This window comes from Aspergillus luchuensis, chromosome 8 (assembly GCF_016861625.1).
Source record: "Aspergillus luchuensis IFO 4308 DNA, chromosome 8, nearly complete sequence".
Taxonomy (NCBI): domain Eukaryota; kingdom Fungi; phylum Ascomycota; class Eurotiomycetes; order Eurotiales; family Aspergillaceae; genus Aspergillus; species Aspergillus luchuensis.
The window spans coordinates 3,229,501-3,248,432 of NC_054856.1; the positions used below are offsets into that span (position 1 = coordinate 3,229,501).

An 18,932-nucleotide genomic window follows, 5' to 3' on the forward strand; every position below is an offset into this window, starting at 1 on the left:
CGGAAGGCGCAGCTGGGGGGGTTGACGGGCTCAGAGTAGGAGCGGGAAGTGGCGCGCTCGGTTCACGGAAAGTTGAGTCGTCTGCTCCAGGCAGAATCACGGCGAGAGAAGTCGTGATAGAAGGGGATTTCTTGAGGCGACGACAGAAAATCACAACCTGAAGTTTTGATGGTTTGGAGAAAGCCGCATTTGGGGACACGATTGGAACTTTACCCTTTTGGGCCACGCCGCTTTGCAGTGCTTTCATAGGCTAACCGCTGCCCAACCCCAGCCCTAATCGCCGGGAATATCATCTTGTCGACATCAGGGAATATTATTTTTAGATTATTTTTTCTATATATATGAGGTGAATTAATTTCAAAGTCTACTCATTGATGCTGTCATGTTACACCGTCGAGATTTATTCAGGTTGAATCTGAGAGCTCTTAGTAGTGCTACAGCTGGTTACTTACAGTACTACTTTGCAAGTAATTTGAAATATATAAAACCGTCCGCGGTCTAGTAGCCAGGTCGACAACCAACAATCGAAACACACAACTATCAGCAGTACTAGTTCTGTAGTAATTTAGTCTTCTTATAAGGTACTAAACAACATAATGCTACCCATTGATACGAAAATATTCTATGTAAGACGCGCAGAAAAGCCCGTAGGTTTAATAATCGAATGAAAAACAATTGGACCAGACAACATCTAGTACTCTATGGACAGCAAAGGGATATCTGCAAAGTGTCTACAACAGATGGGGTATTGATAATCAAAGTCACTTCTCACCGCTGTTAATCAGGCTCAACAAGCAGTTCCAGCCTAGTGATGTCAGTATCAGTCGTTATTAGTAGAAGGCTGGGATATACTTACCCAACGCGACTAGGTTGACAAAAAGCACACGGTATTCAAGTGGCACGATGGCAAAGTTGACTCCTTGGACGAGAGGCCAGATTGCAAGGTTCGCTTTGAAACTGGGAACGAAACCATTACGCCACTTCTCGATGGGATCGGTGCCTTCCATGATGGCCATGGAAGACAGGAAACAAGTCAGGTGTGCGGGAGTAAAGACACATTGATCCGCGACGACACGGGCAAGGAGGGTAGTTTTGGCGCTGTTCAGGACGACGTGACGCTGGAGGACACCGTACCAGGTGGTGGCAGCGGGTCCGAAGATCGCTGTTACATGTTAGCTTGCCCACTTGCCTTGTATGAAGACTCCCAGGACTTGTAAGGGCAGAAAGGGGACCTCAGAATGATAAGGGATCATATAGTAGCTTACCTCCACCATAAAGAGCCATGCGCCCCGTTCTTGCCATGTCGTGCTTATCAAACCCCTTACGATCGACTAATTGTTGGGCTAGAACATCTCCACTACCAAACAACAGCTAGTCCGCATAGGAAATAAAGGTCAGCTAAAACTGATCTTACGTCGGAGTTGAGATCGGATATTAGGAGTGTACGATGGTGAATGAATGGATGGGTTGTAAGAGGAATGAAGTTCTTACAGCACTCGTCACACTAGCAGTGAGGATAGGCTGCTTGGCCAACCTCGCCTGATACCTGTGCCTGATCAGCAATGGAAGTATTGATCATCAGGATGGACAAAACATACCAACGCAACATTATCAAAGAATAGAATATGACTATATATAAAATAAAACTAATTAATGCGATTGACTGCGAACGGAGATGATGATCCCAGCGCCCCAGATTTGTAAATAGTTGGAGAAGAGCAGAAGAGGACCCAAGAGGAGCTATGATAACTTCAAATAATTGGATCAGAACCCCAGACCGCCGATAAGAGCATCAGCGGGAAGTTGAAATGGAAAAAATAAAGCAAAACCATTGGAAGATAACGGCTCCCAATGGGGTATAATCCACTTGTCACATGATGATACGGGATGGGGGGTCCCAATCGGGTTACCTAATCGGGAGGGCACCTTAGGGCACAGGGCTGCGGGCTCGCTTAGCGCACCCGCCAGCGAAATTTCCCAGGTGCCAAAACAAGTTGTGGATAGCGAGAAGAAAGTCAACCTCGACGTCGACAACCCCAACGACACCTCCCGTCCGTTACCTCTCCCCCCCCGACTTTCTCAATCGCCATATATATCCAACATGGCTGACGCTCCCCGTGGACGTGGAGGATTCGGCTCTCGCGGTGACCGTGGTGGTGACCGTGGCCGTGGCCGTGGTCGCCGTGGTCGTCGCGGTGGTGCCAAGGAGCAGGAGAAGGAATGGCAGCCCGTCACCAAGCTCGGCCGTCTCGTCAAGGCTGGCAAGATCACCAGCATGGAGCAGATCTACCTGCACTCCCTGCCCGTGAAGGAGTACCAGATTGTGGACTTCTTCCTCCCCAAGCTGAAGGATGAGGTCATGAAGGTACGAACCGATCGCCCGATTACCGAATTGTCGACAAGGAAGATCTACGATTGTGCGCGGGAAATAGGATTGAATGCGCCGGTGGAATTTTTACGTGGATCGGAATTGCAGACATGATGGGGTCAAAAAGGATATATCGAAAAAGTGGGAGGTGCTGACGGTTGGAAAATTTAGATCAAACCCGTCCAGAAGCAGACCCGTGCCGGTCAGCGTACCCGCTTCAAGGCCGTCGTTGTCATCGGTGACTCCGAGGGTCACATCGGTCTCGGTATCAAGACCTCCAAGGAAGTCGCTACCGCTATCCGTGCCGCCATCACCATCGCCAAGCTCAGCGTTCTCCCCGTCCGTAGAGGTTACTGGGGTACCAACCTTGGTGAGCCTCACTCTCTGCCCGTCAAGCAGAGCGCCAAGTGTGGTTCCGTCTCCGTCAGAGTATGTCGCGACTCATTCCCGATATTCGATCTCGCTTCTCCGTCCGGCCATTATGCTAACCCGGTTATAGCTTATCCCCGCTCCCCGTGGTACCGGTCTCGTTGCCTCCCCCGCTGTCAAGCGTCTGCTCCAGCTTGCCGGTGTCCAGGATGCCTACACCTGCTCTTCCGGTTCCACCAAGACCCTCGAGAACACCCTCAAGGCTACTTTCCTTGCCGTCGTCAACACCTACGGCTTCCTCACCCCCAACCTCTGGAAGGAGACTAAGCTCATCCGCAGCCCTCTGGAGGAGTTCGGTGATGTCCTGCGTCAGGGCAAGAAGTACTAGGATAGTGCTATGATGGGAATAACCTTGCATGATTGTTTTTGAATCGAACTATTTTCCTACGGGTTTTCAAAAGTCTCTTCGGTTGTAGGATCGGCAGTACCGGCAAATCCTGACTTTTCGCGCTATGCTACGCTATATACGGTATTCATGGATGTAATGAACACGGGAACAGTGAACAAGGAAAAACAACGTGATGTCGATCCAAGCTCTCTTTCGGCAAGCCGACGGTATTTGAAAGTGGGTGGCTGACGGGTTCCTGCATTGCAATGCCTGCACACGGTCGGGATATAGTAGGATGGGCTAGGCCTTCAATCAGGGATCCCCGCGACGTAGTGCTCGATTTGACGAACAGTGGCTGCTCTCTAGACCTTGCATATTTTCAGCTTCCTCGTAATGACGTAGTTGTTAATCTCGACTCAACTTTTTCTGGTCTACGTATCAGACAATGTAGTGGAGAAGTTGTGCCTGGATGTGTTCCAGATTCCGCATACGGCTCCGCCTAAACCCACCCGACTGCTTGCTTATCTGCCACGCCCCCAGCCATCAACAATGTCGACGGCATCCAGCCGACATTCCCCGTACCTTGTCGTTTAATGCACCCGCGTCAGTTACAATAATTCGATTTTCATTCGCTTGATGCTGCCGAATAAAACAAGAGCAGACTGCAGAACCCGTGGCGCATGATCCACCTCCCGTGCGTCCCGCAACCATGCCTTCAGCTGCCGATCGAAGATAGTCCGAGATCCATCGAGTTACTGGATCGATAGCCAAGTCACGATCCTTTTGCCCTTGTTGGTACCACCATCAATCAACCACCTTCGGGCTGGTATCCCTTTTCTCCCTACTTCCCCTTCATATCTCTCTAAGCGCCGGGGAGTATTACGGACCACTCATTTAAATAAACTCTAAGCCAGTGCGACTCAAGTTAGCACATGTCAGCTGCGCCGCGCCGCTGACAGCCTGGCACTTATCAAAGGGGGAAACAATAATCCGACAGGATTTGAGGGAATCAGCGGTCGCTGAGTCGATGCTTATTTATTATCCAAGGATTCCTTCATTTCATTCCTGCAAAGTAAAGTTCTGCTGACGCGAGTACCCGCCCGAGCTTGGGCTTCCCAGTGCGATGATCGCGTACACACTCGTCTTAGGCTTCATAAGCCTGCTTGTTTTTAACTACATCTGGAACCTCGCCAAGAATATTCGCAAAGCACAGCGCTCCAAGCTTTCTTATGTTGTGCCCCCGTATAATGTCAGCATCATATTTATGATCTTGTTCGGCTGGCTTCTCCCGTTGCTTGCAGAATATTGTCTTCCCCAATGGGTTGGGGATATCCTGTACGATAATGTTGGCACCTATCGCTGGATGGTTAGGGATCGCCAAGTGAAGAGGTACGGGAAGCTTTACATGCTAGTCAATTCTGGCGGCATTTTCTTGAGCGTCGCGGATGCCTCTGTGGTCTCTCAGATCGTCAATGCACGGCAGGACTTTCCGAAGCCAGTCAGGCTATATAGTGGGTCTCCCTAACAATTGTCAGTTGTGCAACTTCGAATGCTAATGCTATCATAGGCATCCTGGATATGTATGGGCCAAATGTTGTCACGGTAAGTTCATCTTTCGAAAATACCAAGTAAGGTCCTGGACTGACCTGTCTAGTGTGAGGACAAAGAATGGTCTCACCACCGTCGATACACAGCAACAACGTTCCACGAAAAGAATAACGCCCTGGTATGGGAGGAGTCTATTCAACAAACGCGGGATATGATCGAGCAATGGGCGGAAGCTTCTCCGCTAGATTCAACTCGTGGACCGGGATTCACGGCGGAATGTACTAGAGACGACATCCACAAGCTTACTTTGAACGTGCTGTCTGGCGCTGGGTTTGGAATAAAAGCGCCCTTTAAGCCACTACCCCAGGACTCGCTCAAGAACAAGGAGGACATTTTCAGGGACAGTCCCACCCCACCAGCAGGTTTCGACTTCACGTTCGGAGCAGTAGTGGCTTACATGAATGTGAACATCCCCACCATGGCGCTGGCGAACAATATGTTACCTAAGTGGATTCCGAGAGTGTTGGTTCCATTCTTCAAGCAGGACTTCGCAGCTCACCGAGATCTAGACAAGTATCTACAGAGATTGATTACTACCACGGAGTCCAGATTAAGCGGACAAGAAAGCCCTTCGAATCTTATTGAGGGCATGTTAATCTCCAGGAAGCCTGGAGATAGCAAGGACGCAGGTCTTTCCGACCGAGAAATCATCAGCAACATGCATTTATTTACCATTGCTGGGCATGAAACGACAGCAACAACTCTGAGGTTTGCTTTTGTACTGCTTGCCCTGCATCAAACTGTACAAGATTGGGTATATAACGGCATATCCGAGGCTGTCAAAGATGAACCGCCGAGTATAGGGGACTGGAACTATGATGAAGTTTTCCCCAAGCTTGTCACCCCTCTTTGCGTGATGGTACGCTGAAAATCCCCTTCGGTGTAGCTGGTGGTAAGCTAACTGCGATTTAGCTCGAGACGATGCGCCTCTACCCTCCGGTCGTCACCATACCAAAATGTACAGGGGACTCCCCGAGCGTCATCCACTACGAAGGTAAAGACTATGTTTTGGAACCTGATATCGACATCAACTTGAATCCGGGCAGTCTTCACTATTCTGAAGAATACTGGGGGGACGATGTCACACACTATCGACCGCAGAGGTGGGATGCGCGCAATAAGAACAGTTTCTTGGCCGGAAATGCCGATTTACCTGGACTTGCTGGCCCTGGGTTGGAATATCCGACTATCCATAAGCCCGTTAGAGGTGCCTACATTCCATTCAGCGACGGGTTCCGCGCTTGCTTGGGAAAGAAGTTCTCGCAGGTCGAATTCGTCGCTGCGCTTACGACAGTCCTCCAACAGTACCGGATTGAGTTGGCCGACAGCAGTGAGAAAGGCAGACTGAATGCTGAAAGAGTATTGAATAAAAGCACCGCGATTATCACCCTGGCTATGAGGGAGGAAGTACCGCTGCTTTTCCGAAGGAGATGAGTTCTTGGAGAAGCTGATGCATGATGGCGGATTGGCTGGCATAAAGCAGGATGAAACTAATGAATGCCCAAATAGCCAAAACAAAGCCAGCCAGAGTAGATGTATATAAAGAATGTAGCAACTGACAATGGAGTAATCACACGCTTAGTGCTCGGTGAAAGTCTTTGTGATGTAGGTGCTTTGTTAATCTTCTATATGGAGCTGGTGTGTTTGAGGCGGGTTTGTCTGTCCGGCACCAAAGAAAGGCTGTTTACTTCTGCACACACGCCGAGATACTCCACTCTTAGCATCAGTGAATGGCTTCCTGGCTGCAGCAATATGTGTTCGTCCGCTTCTCACCGTGGTTTTCTCACTTTCCCTACTTTCACCACTCCTCACCTGATCTTGCTCGGCGCTTCTCGGCGCAGTAACCATCTGTTCAACTGAGGTCTTCTCCATCACATCTCCACTGCTGGTGGACACCAACAGACCCACGATGGAGAACTACCCGGATCACTGGAAGGCTACTCTCCTCGGAGAGGAGTTCTGGAAAGATGCTGAAGCTTACAACCAGCCCATTCACGACCGCATCGAAGCAGGTGAGTATCGAACCTCCCCTCTTCTCTCTGTCTACAGTCTCCACCCCTCATCATCCAACTAATACTCTTCCTAGATCAAGACAAGCCTCTGCACGAAAGATTCCCATTCAACCAAGAACATGAGCGAAACTCCCATGCCCCTGCTGCCAGCAGCGCCAACCCAGACAAACGCAGAAGCCGTCGGTTCAGTATGAACGATGCGGCGTTCACTGGCACTCCCCTAGCAACAGCTCGTGTCGCTGAACTCTCCAGACGCCCTCGTTCGCAATCTCGCACGCGCTCCCAATCCCAAGTCCGAGGATCCAGCGTCGCGTCCAGCCGTTCGAGCTCGCTCATCCGTTCCGCCCTGTACAGAATGGCTAACTTGATGCGGGAGGAGTCTGAAGATGAGACCGAGGTGGGATCAGTCCAGCTCCTATCTGCAGATGAAGCTACCCCGGAGAAGCCTCTCTTGGAGTTCCGCGGCGGCGAGACCTGGGAGCGTCTTACTGATGACCGTCACTCGCTCGGACTTGACTTGTTCTGGCCTCAGGAATTGGACAATAAGGAGAATATCAGTGAAATTGACAATAAAACCGACAGCAAATCCGAGCCGGCACTCATCATGCTTGATCTTGAGCAGATGTCTCCTCTTTGTCTCTTCCGCAACCTCCGCAGCCTGAAGATCATTGGCATGATGCAGTCATACCAGACATATATCTGGCAGGCTGCCTGGTTGAACATTGACCTTGAGGAACTGGAGCTTGGCATGGCCTTGCATCCCCGCATCTGCAAGAGCAAGACTGGCGATTGGCCCTTTATTAAGGGAGGTTGGAAGCTCAACAAGGCTCACTATGCGGAACCGGTTTACTTGTAAGCATCCCAGTTACCCCCATCTCATCTTAGTTACTAACAGCAAACCCATCGCCAGCGGCGACGGCACCGGCGCACTCGACCACAAACTCGGCCAAGCCGAATACCTCGACAAGATGGTCATCGAGAAGGCCAAAGTGCGCGCCATGTCTGTGGGCCGCACTCGCCAGAAGCTATCCATCCGCACACTGACTCTCTTTGGATTCATCGTCGACGCGGATCCGTTCCTGCATTGGTTTGACGCTAAGAGACTGCAGAGAATCCATTTCAAGGACTACTGCGTGGACGCCGGCTTCTGGCTCTGCAAGCCCATGAAGAAGGTGGAGGTGGATTTCCCGCGCCAGATGCAGGAAAAGGTGAGTACTGCCAGACGGGTTGATTTGTCGTCTGAGCTGAAGGTGATTGAATTGAAGGGCGGCAAGAAGATCAGTGAGAAGAAGTATACCGGTCCGGAGTCGCTTAGTGAGTTTACCTTGTCTTTTCTGGTTTTGGTGTGTGGCTGGTTTGTTGACGGTTTGCAGAATAGTGACCCGATTGATGATCTGGTACTTACCCGAGATCTCCATGAGGGATCAATTATGATTGAGATGATATTCGATTAATGAAGCAGATTGATGTTCTTTATGTTCATGACTTTTTAAAGTCTGAATGGTTTGCCATTCTAGCGACAAGCATCACCACTATATGGGATGCGATTATTACCAGCCAATGAATAATGTGTCAAAAATATATCAGGATTAGCCTAGGGAGAGATAATATGATAATATGTAATCCTCCAATTCCTTTTCCTTCTGCACATAAATAACGAGTACTAAGTACACTTCCACAAGTTATAGTTCCCTGCCAATAACAGATGGTGGTAAGGATAGGCTGATGAAATCCAATTTGCCACAGTGCTTACTAAGACAGCACCGGTGGCTCAGTGGTAGAGCGTCGCACTCGTAATTGGTGGTATGCGAAGGTCGTGGGTTCAATCCCCATCCGGTGCAGATATATCCGTCTTCCTTTTGACTTTTTTTGCTGAAACCTCTTGCTGGCTATGGACGAATAATTACAGCACTTTCTGCTGGTAGTTCAACAGACGGAGGCGGAACCAGGAGAGATGTACATGATAGTGTTCTATAACGGCATGATTATTTATCTTTGGATTGGTTTATCAAATCAACTTCTCATGTAGGTATAAGGTATATGCGAGTAGTTCATTCTGGGAGGCTGAACAAACATTTTGATACTACTTACTAGTACTACTGTATGGTTGCCTGAAAGAGGAAGGAAGGCGGGTTGTATGTATGTATCACGTACTAAACGAGTCACTCATACTTACTTCATACACCTCTTCAAGCTTTGATCAGCTCTTGCCTCGCAAACAAACTCACTCTTCTGCACCAAACCATTCCATCATCTCCCCCATTGCCCAACACTTGTACAACCTGTCCTAAATTGTTGACCTACGGCGTCCCTCAAACAGACCTCAACCTGGGACTACATGAATGCTAGTGCCACAATTTGCTATTAATCATAATAGCGATGGCTTCTCCAAGTGGCGAAATGTTCCTCAAAAGGTCGCTGTTCTCATGACACTTTCCACTTTTGTGCCTTCTCCTTCTCTTTTTAGTCCTTGGATAGCTAACATGCATGCTTTAAAGACCAGCGTCCCCTCTCCACCAGCTGGAATCTAGTCATGTTCCAGAGAGTTATCACAAAAAACGCATCTTAGACTATATCAATAACATCAAGCCCGATCACTGGCCTGAAACTGACATAACCACCCCTTCGTCTTCTCCTTCATTTCCATCTACGGATATTGATCGCCCAGTGACCGCCACCGCCACCCAATCGAGGAACCTCACTTATGCAGATGGACTTGCATACAGAGAAGCCCTCATATCCCGCAAAATCAACGTCGTGGGGGAGATTCCTCCGTCATATGGGGAACGCAACCGAGACTACGAGTTACCCTCTACGTTGGTTGACAGCACCTATAGAAGTCGAAAATTCTCTCAGACATGCATACCTGAATAGGATTCGTGCTGTCGGTCTGGCTACACTCAAAGTTTCTATGTCATTCTTCGTCAATGAATGGCTCATTGATATGCCGGAGTTGAAGTATCACGTATCAATGCGTTTCAAAACCGAGCCTCTTAGACGGCAAAAGACAATGCTACGACCTCTCAATATATCAGACCCCGACATTGTCGTTGGCTATGACTGGAAATCGATACGTGGAGATTATAAACTTGCTTTCTATGAGGTGCCAGACAGTCTCAGGTTCGCGTTCCCTATAGTCCTGGATCCACATTTTGCTTTTCCCTTCTTTTCGATCGAGATGAGAAGCGACGCAGAGCAAGGCCCTTCCCGGAACCTCCACTTGGCCGCCTTAATGCTCAGAGGTCTGGGACACTTCTACCAAAGGGCCTACGGAAAAAACGACGAAGCCGACAAGTTCGACGGGAAGGTACGAGTACTTACGGCTACGATCAGTCGCAACGATGTGAACGTATTCGGACACTGGACGAACGGCGACCCAGGAGATCCGAACGTTGCTTACGAGCACTTTCTTATCAGAAAGTGGCGCTTCGAAGAGAAGGAAGAGTTCTATGCGGCACGACATGGTTTACAGACGCTCTGCAGGTGGATGATGGAAGAGAACCGCAAGTGGATTGTTTCTTGCATGCAAGAATTGGCCAAGGCTTGATGTGATGTTTCCATTTTTATGCTGGGCACTTGAATTAGATATTTGTCCGCTCGCTCTCGCTCTCTCTCTCTCTCTCTCTCTGGATATGTGTAGTGTGTTTAGAACTTATATGAGACTATCAATAATAGCCAATCGTTCGCTGATAGGTGCCCTTGCCAAGTACATAGCATGTTAGGAAGTAGAACTGGCCGCACAAAGCGAAAATCTGTCCCAAGTATGATATGATAGTAGCAAGCAATACCCAATAACAGAAGACTCGAGCTACACCTACGTGATAAGATGTTGACCTCTTAACCGCTCTGTAGAAAGCCTTCGATGTTTGTATTCCACCGGAACAAGCGATCTATTATAATACGAGTAAAAACCATAGAAACATAGCGTATCTTGCATGTAAGCATGGCTTTTGTAAATAATAGAGTTACTAATCAACGCTCGTCCAGATCGGAAAGACGATGACTGTGCTAGACCACAGTACCTAGTTTATCCTACAAAAAATCAGAGCTCCCAACTCGAAATATTGTAGATGAACAAGCATCAATTTTGTGACTTGAAACAAACGAAGACAAGGATCCCCCTTGCTTCATCAATTAAGATAACCCCCAGATTCACCCAGCCCGCCACATACTCACCAAATTGCAGAAAATTCACATATCGCCTTTACTGCAGCGTTGAATTTGCAGGGATTATTTGGAATAGAGTATGGAATTGTATAGGGCTAGCTTGGGATTTGTTTCAATTACCTGTGCCCTATTACCTACAATCCGTCCTCATTCATATCCAAACGCTGTAGGATTCACGGCACATTCCGTAGATTTCACTGCATCTTCCCCTCTTCCATGGGTATAAAAGGACGGAGGTTTCCCTGCTAGATCTTTCCTCCTTCCTACATTCTTCTCTATTTTTTTCTTATAACTATTATCAAGAAGAAAATATCTATATTACTAGCCGTCAAGACCACTGAGATGTATTCTCTACCGAACAACCTATGATTTTTCCTACGAAGGCCACCTGTTGTATGCTATGACGCACGATCGTCATCAAGACTACAGACTGTACCATACATTCTTCCGAGATGATATCTCCACGTGTCGATATCAAAGCCAGCTATCTCAAACCATCAGACTCACTGTGGACATAGGCCGGCCAAACAGTTCCACGGCAATCACAAGATAATCCAAGGATTATGGATGTAGTGGCATACGAACCGCTCCTCTTGAGTACAGTTGCCATCAATTACTTCCGCCCACGGACAATGTTCCCCTTCTTTGTGCCATGGCACGAGAGTTTTACATGGTACTGCTGCGCATGCGAGCCGGAGGGGTTCTATATTTGTATATGCATGGTGATTATGCATGGTGATACCTGATGCTCCTTTTCCTGCACTCAATCTAGCCAATCGAGAAACTGCACTCGAATATGCATCCAATGGTCCATTATTGTTGCCTCGCCAAGCCATGCTGACGAAGAATCCAGCTATCAAGGAGGTAACATGCCGTCTAGCAATTGCATCCCTGTAGAAGAGTGGCGTCGGGCACTACGACAGCCGAGAATTGCTCTTTCTATTCGAAGGGAGATTGAAGTCTTTGACGGGCTGGGCGGCAAATACAACATACTAGTACAACTTAGTCGAACCTGGGATCGGGATCATGAAGGCTAATGCCGACTTCAGCAATATACCGGCGAGTGCAGACAGTCTCGCTATAAAGTACAAGGTGACTGGCAATACTATCTGCAGACAGAGACTGAGAGCACTGGGAAAAGCTTTTCAAGACACAGGGTATTAAATCTGGGGTCTACGAAGACCATAGAAACTGAGCGATGTGAACTAATCCTAAGAACATGCAGCTTGGGTCACACTCTTTTCGTCCAGTACTTTGATTACATTTATTTTCTTGCTCTACTTCTACCGGTACTATGTTCGACACTATACTGAGTGATATACCCGTTACCATATACTCTCTTACCACCGTGACCATCATTACGACTGGCAATTTCTCAGCCACGACATATGCCGGTATCTACTGTCCATACCGCAACACGGAAACAAACAGTATAATTGCCATCCAATACTGATCCCAAATCTGTCTTTTGCCACGAAATGGACTATCGTGTACTGAAGATCAATGGACATGCTGAAACCGTTCGACCAAGTGGCTGAAACAATTGGCAATCATATTGGCAGCGGTTAGTGAACCCAATAGAAGTTGGGAATTGGTTCCCCAAACCTTTGCGGAACCCTAGTCAACAGCAAGACCAAATTCTAAGTTGAATACCTCCTCGAATAATACTTGCTTCGAGGCCATGCATACGACACACTCCATCTAATGCACCAGATATGCCTCTCTCTCTACTATACCATTGGGCAGATCTTCAAGGAATTCTGCCAGCCCAGGTGCCGAAGATTGGGTCATTTCTTTATCTTCCAACCCTGGAGAAATGTTGTTACGAATGCAACTTATACAACAAATCATACGGATTAGGCTGTGTGTCCGATACATGCTACCATTTCGGCCTACGTACAGAAGCCTTACAGTATTCGGCTTTGTGGGCCCTGAAACTGCATGGCAAGCATCGGGAAAGTGTCTTATCACAGTATGCCTCCCTGGTTTCGGATAATCTGAGCATTGTCTTTAGTCCCCATGCAATTAGGGCAGGTCTATATACACCAGAGATACGGCGCGACGACACTTCAACGTGTCAAAAAGGTTCCAAAAATCTTCGATTATATCGATAATGAGAGTGCCAGAGCAATACTTGGCTATAAGAGGAATTCGATACGTGGAAATTATAGACTTGCTTTCAGTATCTTGCCAGACAATGAGAACCAAGAACCATTAAGTCAGACTGGACATTGATAAAAGCCGTCACTTGCTGTGGATCTGTCTGACAGTTTCGAAGTCGTTGTTGCCGCATATGACTTCTGGTGTGGACCGCCATCGTTCGCGGCGAGACCGTGACTTTGACTAACGTTTTGGCGGCCCCGGCCACAAGGGGTCTTTTTGTTCGCGGACCGCCCCCGCCTCCCGCGGGCACTCCCAGGGTGATTTGGGATCGGTCAGTCTCGCCGCTGGTAGGGCTCGCGGAGTGGTCCTCGTGCCAATTCGTGGAGTTGCCCGCGGACATCCCAGGTAGGGCCACCGAACGGCTGTTGGAGGGCTCCCGGGCTTCTGGGGAGCTTTAGCGTTTCTTTAGACCTCAGAACAAATCGAGGCCTGGAAAGAAGAGGTTTTAGGTCTAGACGGATTAGAGACCTGTTCTAACCTCATGTGCTTGGTCAATCTAGCCCATATGCTATGGAAATTACAACAGTCTCCTTGTGAGTGTTTACTTTGGCTTTACAGAAACCCACAGTCTCTGATCATATGGTTTTGTCTGATACTGACCTCTATTCATAGCAAATCCTCTCTGCTGCAAGCTCGGTATCACTGTGATTGGGGTTACATCGATGTCATCAATTTAGTACTCCACGGCATTGCCAACCGGATACCCCAAACTTGGAGACTGGGTCCTAGAGGCTCACGATAAAGAATTCTTAAGGCGGACAGGAATTCAAGATGTACTCGACCGGCTCACGGCTGCCAACTGCGACAGTGGTGAGGATCCCGAAACATGGGAATCAATTTGCTGTTCAAAGTCCACTAGGGAATACGAGCGGGAGTTCCAATAACTTCCCGCAGGGTCTATGAAGCGGACTAGCGGCGTGCCGTCGGTCATTTCTTCCACGTCCTCTTGACGTACCAAACTGAGCGAAGTCGCAAATGAGAAACGGCAGGGCTTCATTCCGAATCCAGTCTCCGCATGTTCCTTTAACTGACATGCACAACGTTTTAAATACGCAGTAATTAGGGAAGGATGCCAGCAGACAAATCTACCGAAGGGACATCTAGCCCAGCACTTGAGCTTACTCTGTTTACCACATCGCGGTAGTCCAAACGGTGCTCTTTGGACAGTTGTTGAACCGTCATTGACATTCAAGGAAGGGATATTGTTGGCATACAATGCCAAACAACACGAACGGAGAGTTGACCTCTGTAATTCACAAGATATGCTGACTCTATACAACAAGGTGGCTGGAGATACTTGGGCCGTGACGATCAAGGCATGGAAAGAATGTGCTTTGATGCTTGATGTGCCGTGGCATATTGACTGAGCCAGAAGGATCCCAAAAGCATCAATATCAGCAGGCTCTTAGCAAGTCTCTACTACTTCACGTGCGAGAAACCAGGCACGCATACCCGTTACGTGTTGTTTTCTACTTCCAATGGACCAGCTCATTGGCACCGGTGGCCGAGGAGGAAGAGGAGGACGCACTGTGGGTATCAAAGCTATCAATCATTGCCATTATAGGCTGTACAAGTTATTAAGGGAACTATGTATGCAGCGCAAGAGAAATGTTTGTCGCGGCTGCAGGCGCCGTGGGCATAGCCACGGCGAGTGTTACCTCGTTCGTGGTCTCGAAGTTTTGATAAGTTTCCTTTTCCGTCTAGAATGGGGCCAGGAAATTCAAGCATGAATGTTACTGGGCCCCTGCCCGCGCTCTCTCTCTTATGGACAGACTGGAATTCTTTAAGGCAGTCAGAGCCAAAGACATTGCTGGTCTTGGTGGTGTTCTCTACTCGGTTTACCACAACCTTCCTCAATAATTCGGGCAGCTTCATCATATATCTCTTTTTGGTATCAGCATCCAAAGGCCTTGGAAATTCTTCAGACGTGCATTTTGTGTCAGGATACACTGGGCCTGGGACCCGGCGAAAAACAGCAGGAGGATTTGACCGCCTGCTGCGATGCGATATATACTAAATACTCAGGGTGAAGCAACTGAACATGTCTCCGTCTAAGAAACGACCGCTTATAGTGTATCACGACTCCTATTCGTTAGTGAAGAAGCTCAATATGGAGAGAACTCTCCCATCAGGCACGCTCTTGCTAAGTACTTGTGACTTGCAGTGGCGTGATGAACGCAATATACCAAGATGCGAGTCATTTCCTGCAAGGTTGATGGTGGTCCTCCACCTATAAACACACATGGCAATTCTGAATTGGCCCGGGGCATTCAGCCATTTTATACTACGCATACGAAGGAGGTATAAGGGGCCAATAGCAGGCTGCATAAGAATACACTGTGCCAATGGATACAGCCCTACTACCGCGGAGGCCGCTTTGCAAACGAATTTGGTTTATTAACTGACAATTAACACGGCAATCAATACATCGACATTCAAAAGCGAGCTGGAGATTGCCTGGGACTCGTTTCACACAGCAATAAGTCATCGGCAACCATCGTCTCCTGTGATTGACAGTCTCATCTTCGACAACCGTTAGGCCGTGATAATACAAAAGTCCTGCGACTATCGCTTCTTTCCGGATGTACACGAAGTGAGACGATGTGATCAATCTCCTCATCTGCGGAAGAGATACAAGAGCCATTGTCGGCTTTACTACTACGATGTTGCAAGCACGGCGTGTGGTCTGCCTTCAAAGAGTATAGCAGTTGATACCCACCTATCTCCAGAAAGCAGACCTTGAACGTTCCAATCTAGTAAAGACACTAGACAGATCAGGAGCATCCAGAAGCGAACAGAGAACTAGACAATTCATCTGAACAGAAGCAGATGTTAACTTGGGGTATTATTCGACCCGTCCGAGGGGACTTCGCCAAGTCCAGCCTCGCCAAAGGTATGAAGCTGCTAGGAGTACATGACTCTACCGCCAAGTCCTTGACAGTTTCGGGAGTCATCCACGGGCCGATCCCTATGAACACGCGTTCGCAGACTAAAGAGATTCTAGATGCTTCTGGTACTCCTCCTAACCGACACTGCGAGTGGTCATGAATGCTTTTGCTGGGACCGGCACCGGGTTCTGTCCCAAATGTCGTCAGAAAAGAGTCACTATATCTAGCTTAGCACCCGCAATTGGGATCCTGCTAGGGAGATAGAACATATAGTGGGTGACATGTTCCTCATGTACAGGGAGAATGAATGTCTACTGCCCAGCGCTATTAAAGTATTGCATACCCTCTGCCCCCGGGTACACAAGATACAGGGCTCGCAGAGCAACCAACTCTGCGTCATATACATGACAGCCAACGGAGGAAGAATACAATCGAGAATTTAAAGAACCACCATAATGCCGTTGTCGGCTGCACCACGCGAGCAAACCTGACAGTCATGGACCTGCAGATATCATCTCTATATTACGACCCATCAGGCGGCCTGCATCTTGATGGTGTGTACAAGCAGTGAGTACAAGCAGCGAGTACCAAGTTCATCTTCCGGGCCACATAGGGCCTGGCTAGTATGCCAAGATCGCTTAGGGCAGATGGTCAAAATGGTGCAACAATACGCAAGGACTGTCGGTGGTCGTTCCTCATATTTCAAAGGCTCTGGACAATTTGGATACTACTCACGTAGTAGTAAGTCCGCGGACCGAAGGGTATATTCCTGGAATAGCACAACTCGTGGCATGGGTGATTCCTCGGTTCTGCACCGGCCTCTACATGATTACTTTGTGGCTCTCTTAATGACTACACTGATGATCCAACCTTTATAAATCCCCTGGTCAAGGTTATAGTGGCTGTCGGGCCGCGAACGGCGCTGGATAGCGCTGCTGTGTCTTGGTCGCGCGATCGATCCTTGGTTTAGTCCAATACACAGTCCAGTCCAGAACTCGACACAACTACGCGAGGCTATCCTCGTGACTTGGCTTGGTCGGCTTCTACCTCAAAACCAGGTGTTTGGAACATGTGTCATGGCCAGGGAAAGTAAAAGCCCATATAATTCTTTCAGATAGGGACTTTTTCGAGGAAATGACAGCGAAGAATGAGGCGGCCACAGAAATAACAGCTATCATCTTTGACTAAATGTGGAACAGTGTCTTTCGGAGGGCACGGAACCTTCATTCTACAATATAGGAGGCAAGTCAACCTCCATCGTGCTTGGATAAGGGTAGACGGTGAACCCAACTGGATGTTTCTTCCATAAGCGTGATTAGGGTGGACTCCACTTTCGTGAAGGAGATCCCGCATCTGATGCCTTCCGCTGGCCGCTGGAATAACTGGATCTAACAGATTGAAGACCATGTATGCCAAAATATAGGATTAAGAGAGCCGTCAGTTCTCCGAAGAACTACTGGGAACAAGATGCAAGGAGAATCCTTGGCAATCTTCTACATGCCTCGTTTCGGATGAACGAATCCCATCAAAACGACGGAAATAGGCTGTGGGTCATGCGATTGATCTTTGAGAACAGTCAAAATAAAATGGCGGTTACAGTGGAAAGGATGTGACAGTTGTCACACCTTGCATGGCCCAGGTTGTAGGGTATCGAGGCGGTCTTTAGAAGGCGGAGATACCTAAAGTTGCGACTACGGATTCAATGCAAGGCAAGGAGTCGAAAGTCATTATAAATGACTGGGTTATCACTTCCGCAAATGCTTTTTCGGACATGGGATTTACCATCGACAGCAACCGTGGAAACGTGGGTATGAGCAGAATGACAGAAGTCATGCTCAATATCCTTCCTGCGCGCGTGGGATCCGACGCAAAAAGCTTGTCTCACGGCCCGCAGCGCAACCATTTGGGCGACAATGTTATTACGGACGTTCCCTACCCCTGCGCCGTTGTTCAGTGGTACTCGAGTGAAGAGAGTGTCATTACCTGCACGTGTAAGTTCTAAGTTCCCGTTCGGCTTTCGCCCACTATACTGATATACTGTAGGTCCGACCGAAGAGCAGCTCTTCAAAGGAATCAGTTTTGCAGGAAAAGAAAACTGCGTGCGTTCAGGGAGCTGGATTAACTAAAGACGCGGCATGGCTACGGACATACGCATTACCAATAGCAGTGCGATCCACAATATCAACTACCCTGGGCCTTTGAACATATGGCCTGCCCAAAGAGACCGTTACGGCTGTACAGGGAGAAGACTGTGTCTAACAAATACTTATCCAGCATATTGGACAGGCTATGGGGTAGGGGGTGTCTTTAGCCCTCAGTAAGATTGATGTGAAGTTCGGCAATTTTAAGTCGTCCATGTATCCCAAAGGCTATCGCAAGGTAACCGGTACTCTGATTGTGGCCTTCTAGCTTACTTCAAAGCGTGAGGAATGCGTTCAATGCTTTTTCTACGCGGTGGAGCACCCGAAAGACCGAATGACAATAATACGTGCCCGACACTGCATATTGTGGACGTTTCTTGAATGAGGGCTCACACTCTGAAGCTGGAGCCTTTCCATGATCTCTACCACTACTGGGGCCTGGAGAAATGGACTAGCGGCATGGTCTGTTGCTCAAAGAATCTGGGATAGCGAGTAGCATCTGGTGCCAGAAGACTGGATTCCTCCGACAAAGGACGAGCAAATGGTCGTTCTTTCAACAAACGCGATGGCTTCGTACATAGACCCCAGGGTGGGTTTACTTGCATACTATCAAAAGCACCAACAGGATTGTCTGACACAATTCTGCAGAAGTGAAAGCTTGTCGTTGTAGGTACAACATGGATATCAGAATAACAAGATCGTTCATATGCCGATTCGGTTTTTATACCACCCACCGCGTACCCGAAACTGAGACAAAAACTTATTTACGAAATTGGTGATAAAAGGCAGCACACAAAAACACCCTATACGGAGCGGACGCGAAGTGAC

At 48.4% G+C, this 18,932-nt stretch overlaps 6 protein-coding genes and 1 non-coding gene across 7 annotated transcripts; 6 read left to right on the forward strand and 1 right to left on the reverse strand.

Annotated features, from left to right (window-relative positions):
* Positions 1 to 761: 761 nt before the first annotated feature.
* Positions 762 to 1,609, reverse strand: SYM1_2 (Mpv17/PMP22 family protein; the record flags this gene model as incomplete). Its single annotated transcript, XM_041682191.1, has 5 exons — positions 762 to 805; positions 857 to 1,162; positions 1,266 to 1,371; positions 1,492 to 1,546; positions 1,599 to 1,609. The coding sequence occupies 5 exons, from the start codon at positions 1,607 to 1,609 to the stop codon at positions 762 to 764; spliced, it is 522 nt and encodes a 173-aa protein (XP_041549058.1).
* A 492-nt stretch (positions 1,610 to 2,101) lies between these two features.
* RPS2 (40S ribosomal protein uS5) lies at positions 2,102 to 3,125 on the forward strand (the record flags this gene model as incomplete). The annotated part of the gene is made up of 3 exons (XM_041682192.1): positions 2,102 to 2,365; positions 2,540 to 2,797; positions 2,868 to 3,125. The coding sequence occupies 3 exons, from the start codon at positions 2,102 to 2,104 to the stop codon at positions 3,123 to 3,125; spliced, it is 780 nt and encodes a 259-aa protein (XP_041549059.1).
* A 1,123-nt stretch (positions 3,126 to 4,248) lies between these two features.
* Positions 4,249 to 6,167, forward strand: AKAW2_81099S (cytochrome P450; the record flags this gene model as incomplete). The annotated part of the gene is made up of 4 exons (XM_041682193.1): positions 4,249 to 4,636; positions 4,693 to 4,727; positions 4,780 to 5,592; positions 5,646 to 6,167. The coding sequence occupies 4 exons, from the start codon at positions 4,249 to 4,251 to the stop codon at positions 6,165 to 6,167; spliced, it is 1,758 nt and encodes a 585-aa protein (XP_041549060.1).
* Positions 6,168 to 6,642: 475 nt separating this feature from the next.
* On the forward strand, positions 6,643 to 8,179 carry AKAW2_81100S (uncharacterized protein; the record flags this gene model as incomplete). Its single annotated transcript, XM_041682194.1, has 4 exons — positions 6,643 to 6,745; positions 6,820 to 7,597; positions 7,656 to 8,059; positions 8,124 to 8,179. The coding sequence occupies 4 exons, from the start codon at positions 6,643 to 6,645 to the stop codon at positions 8,177 to 8,179; spliced, it is 1,341 nt and encodes a 446-aa protein (XP_041549061.1).
* A 326-nt stretch (positions 8,180 to 8,505) lies between these two features.
* Positions 8,506 to 8,586, forward strand: AKAW2_t80030S. Its single transcript has one exon. It is a non-coding gene; the product is annotated as a tRNA-Thr (tRNA).
* An 863-nt stretch (positions 8,587 to 9,449) lies between these two features.
* On the forward strand, positions 9,450 to 10,292 carry AKAW2_81101S (uncharacterized protein; the record flags this gene model as incomplete). The annotated part of the gene is made up of 1 exon (XM_041682195.1): positions 9,450 to 10,292. The coding sequence occupies one exon, from the start codon at positions 9,450 to 9,452 to the stop codon at positions 10,290 to 10,292; it is 843 nt and encodes a 280-aa protein (XP_041549062.1).
* Positions 10,293 to 17,665: 7,373 nt separating this feature from the next.
* Positions 17,666 to 18,089, forward strand: AKAW2_81102S (uncharacterized protein; the record flags this gene model as incomplete). Its single annotated transcript, XM_041682196.1, has 2 exons — positions 17,666 to 17,954; positions 18,007 to 18,089. 2 exons carry the CDS (start codon positions 17,666 to 17,668, stop codon positions 18,087 to 18,089), a joined length of 372 nt encoding a protein of 123 aa, XP_041549063.1.
* Positions 18,090 to 18,932: the final 843 nt, after the last annotated feature.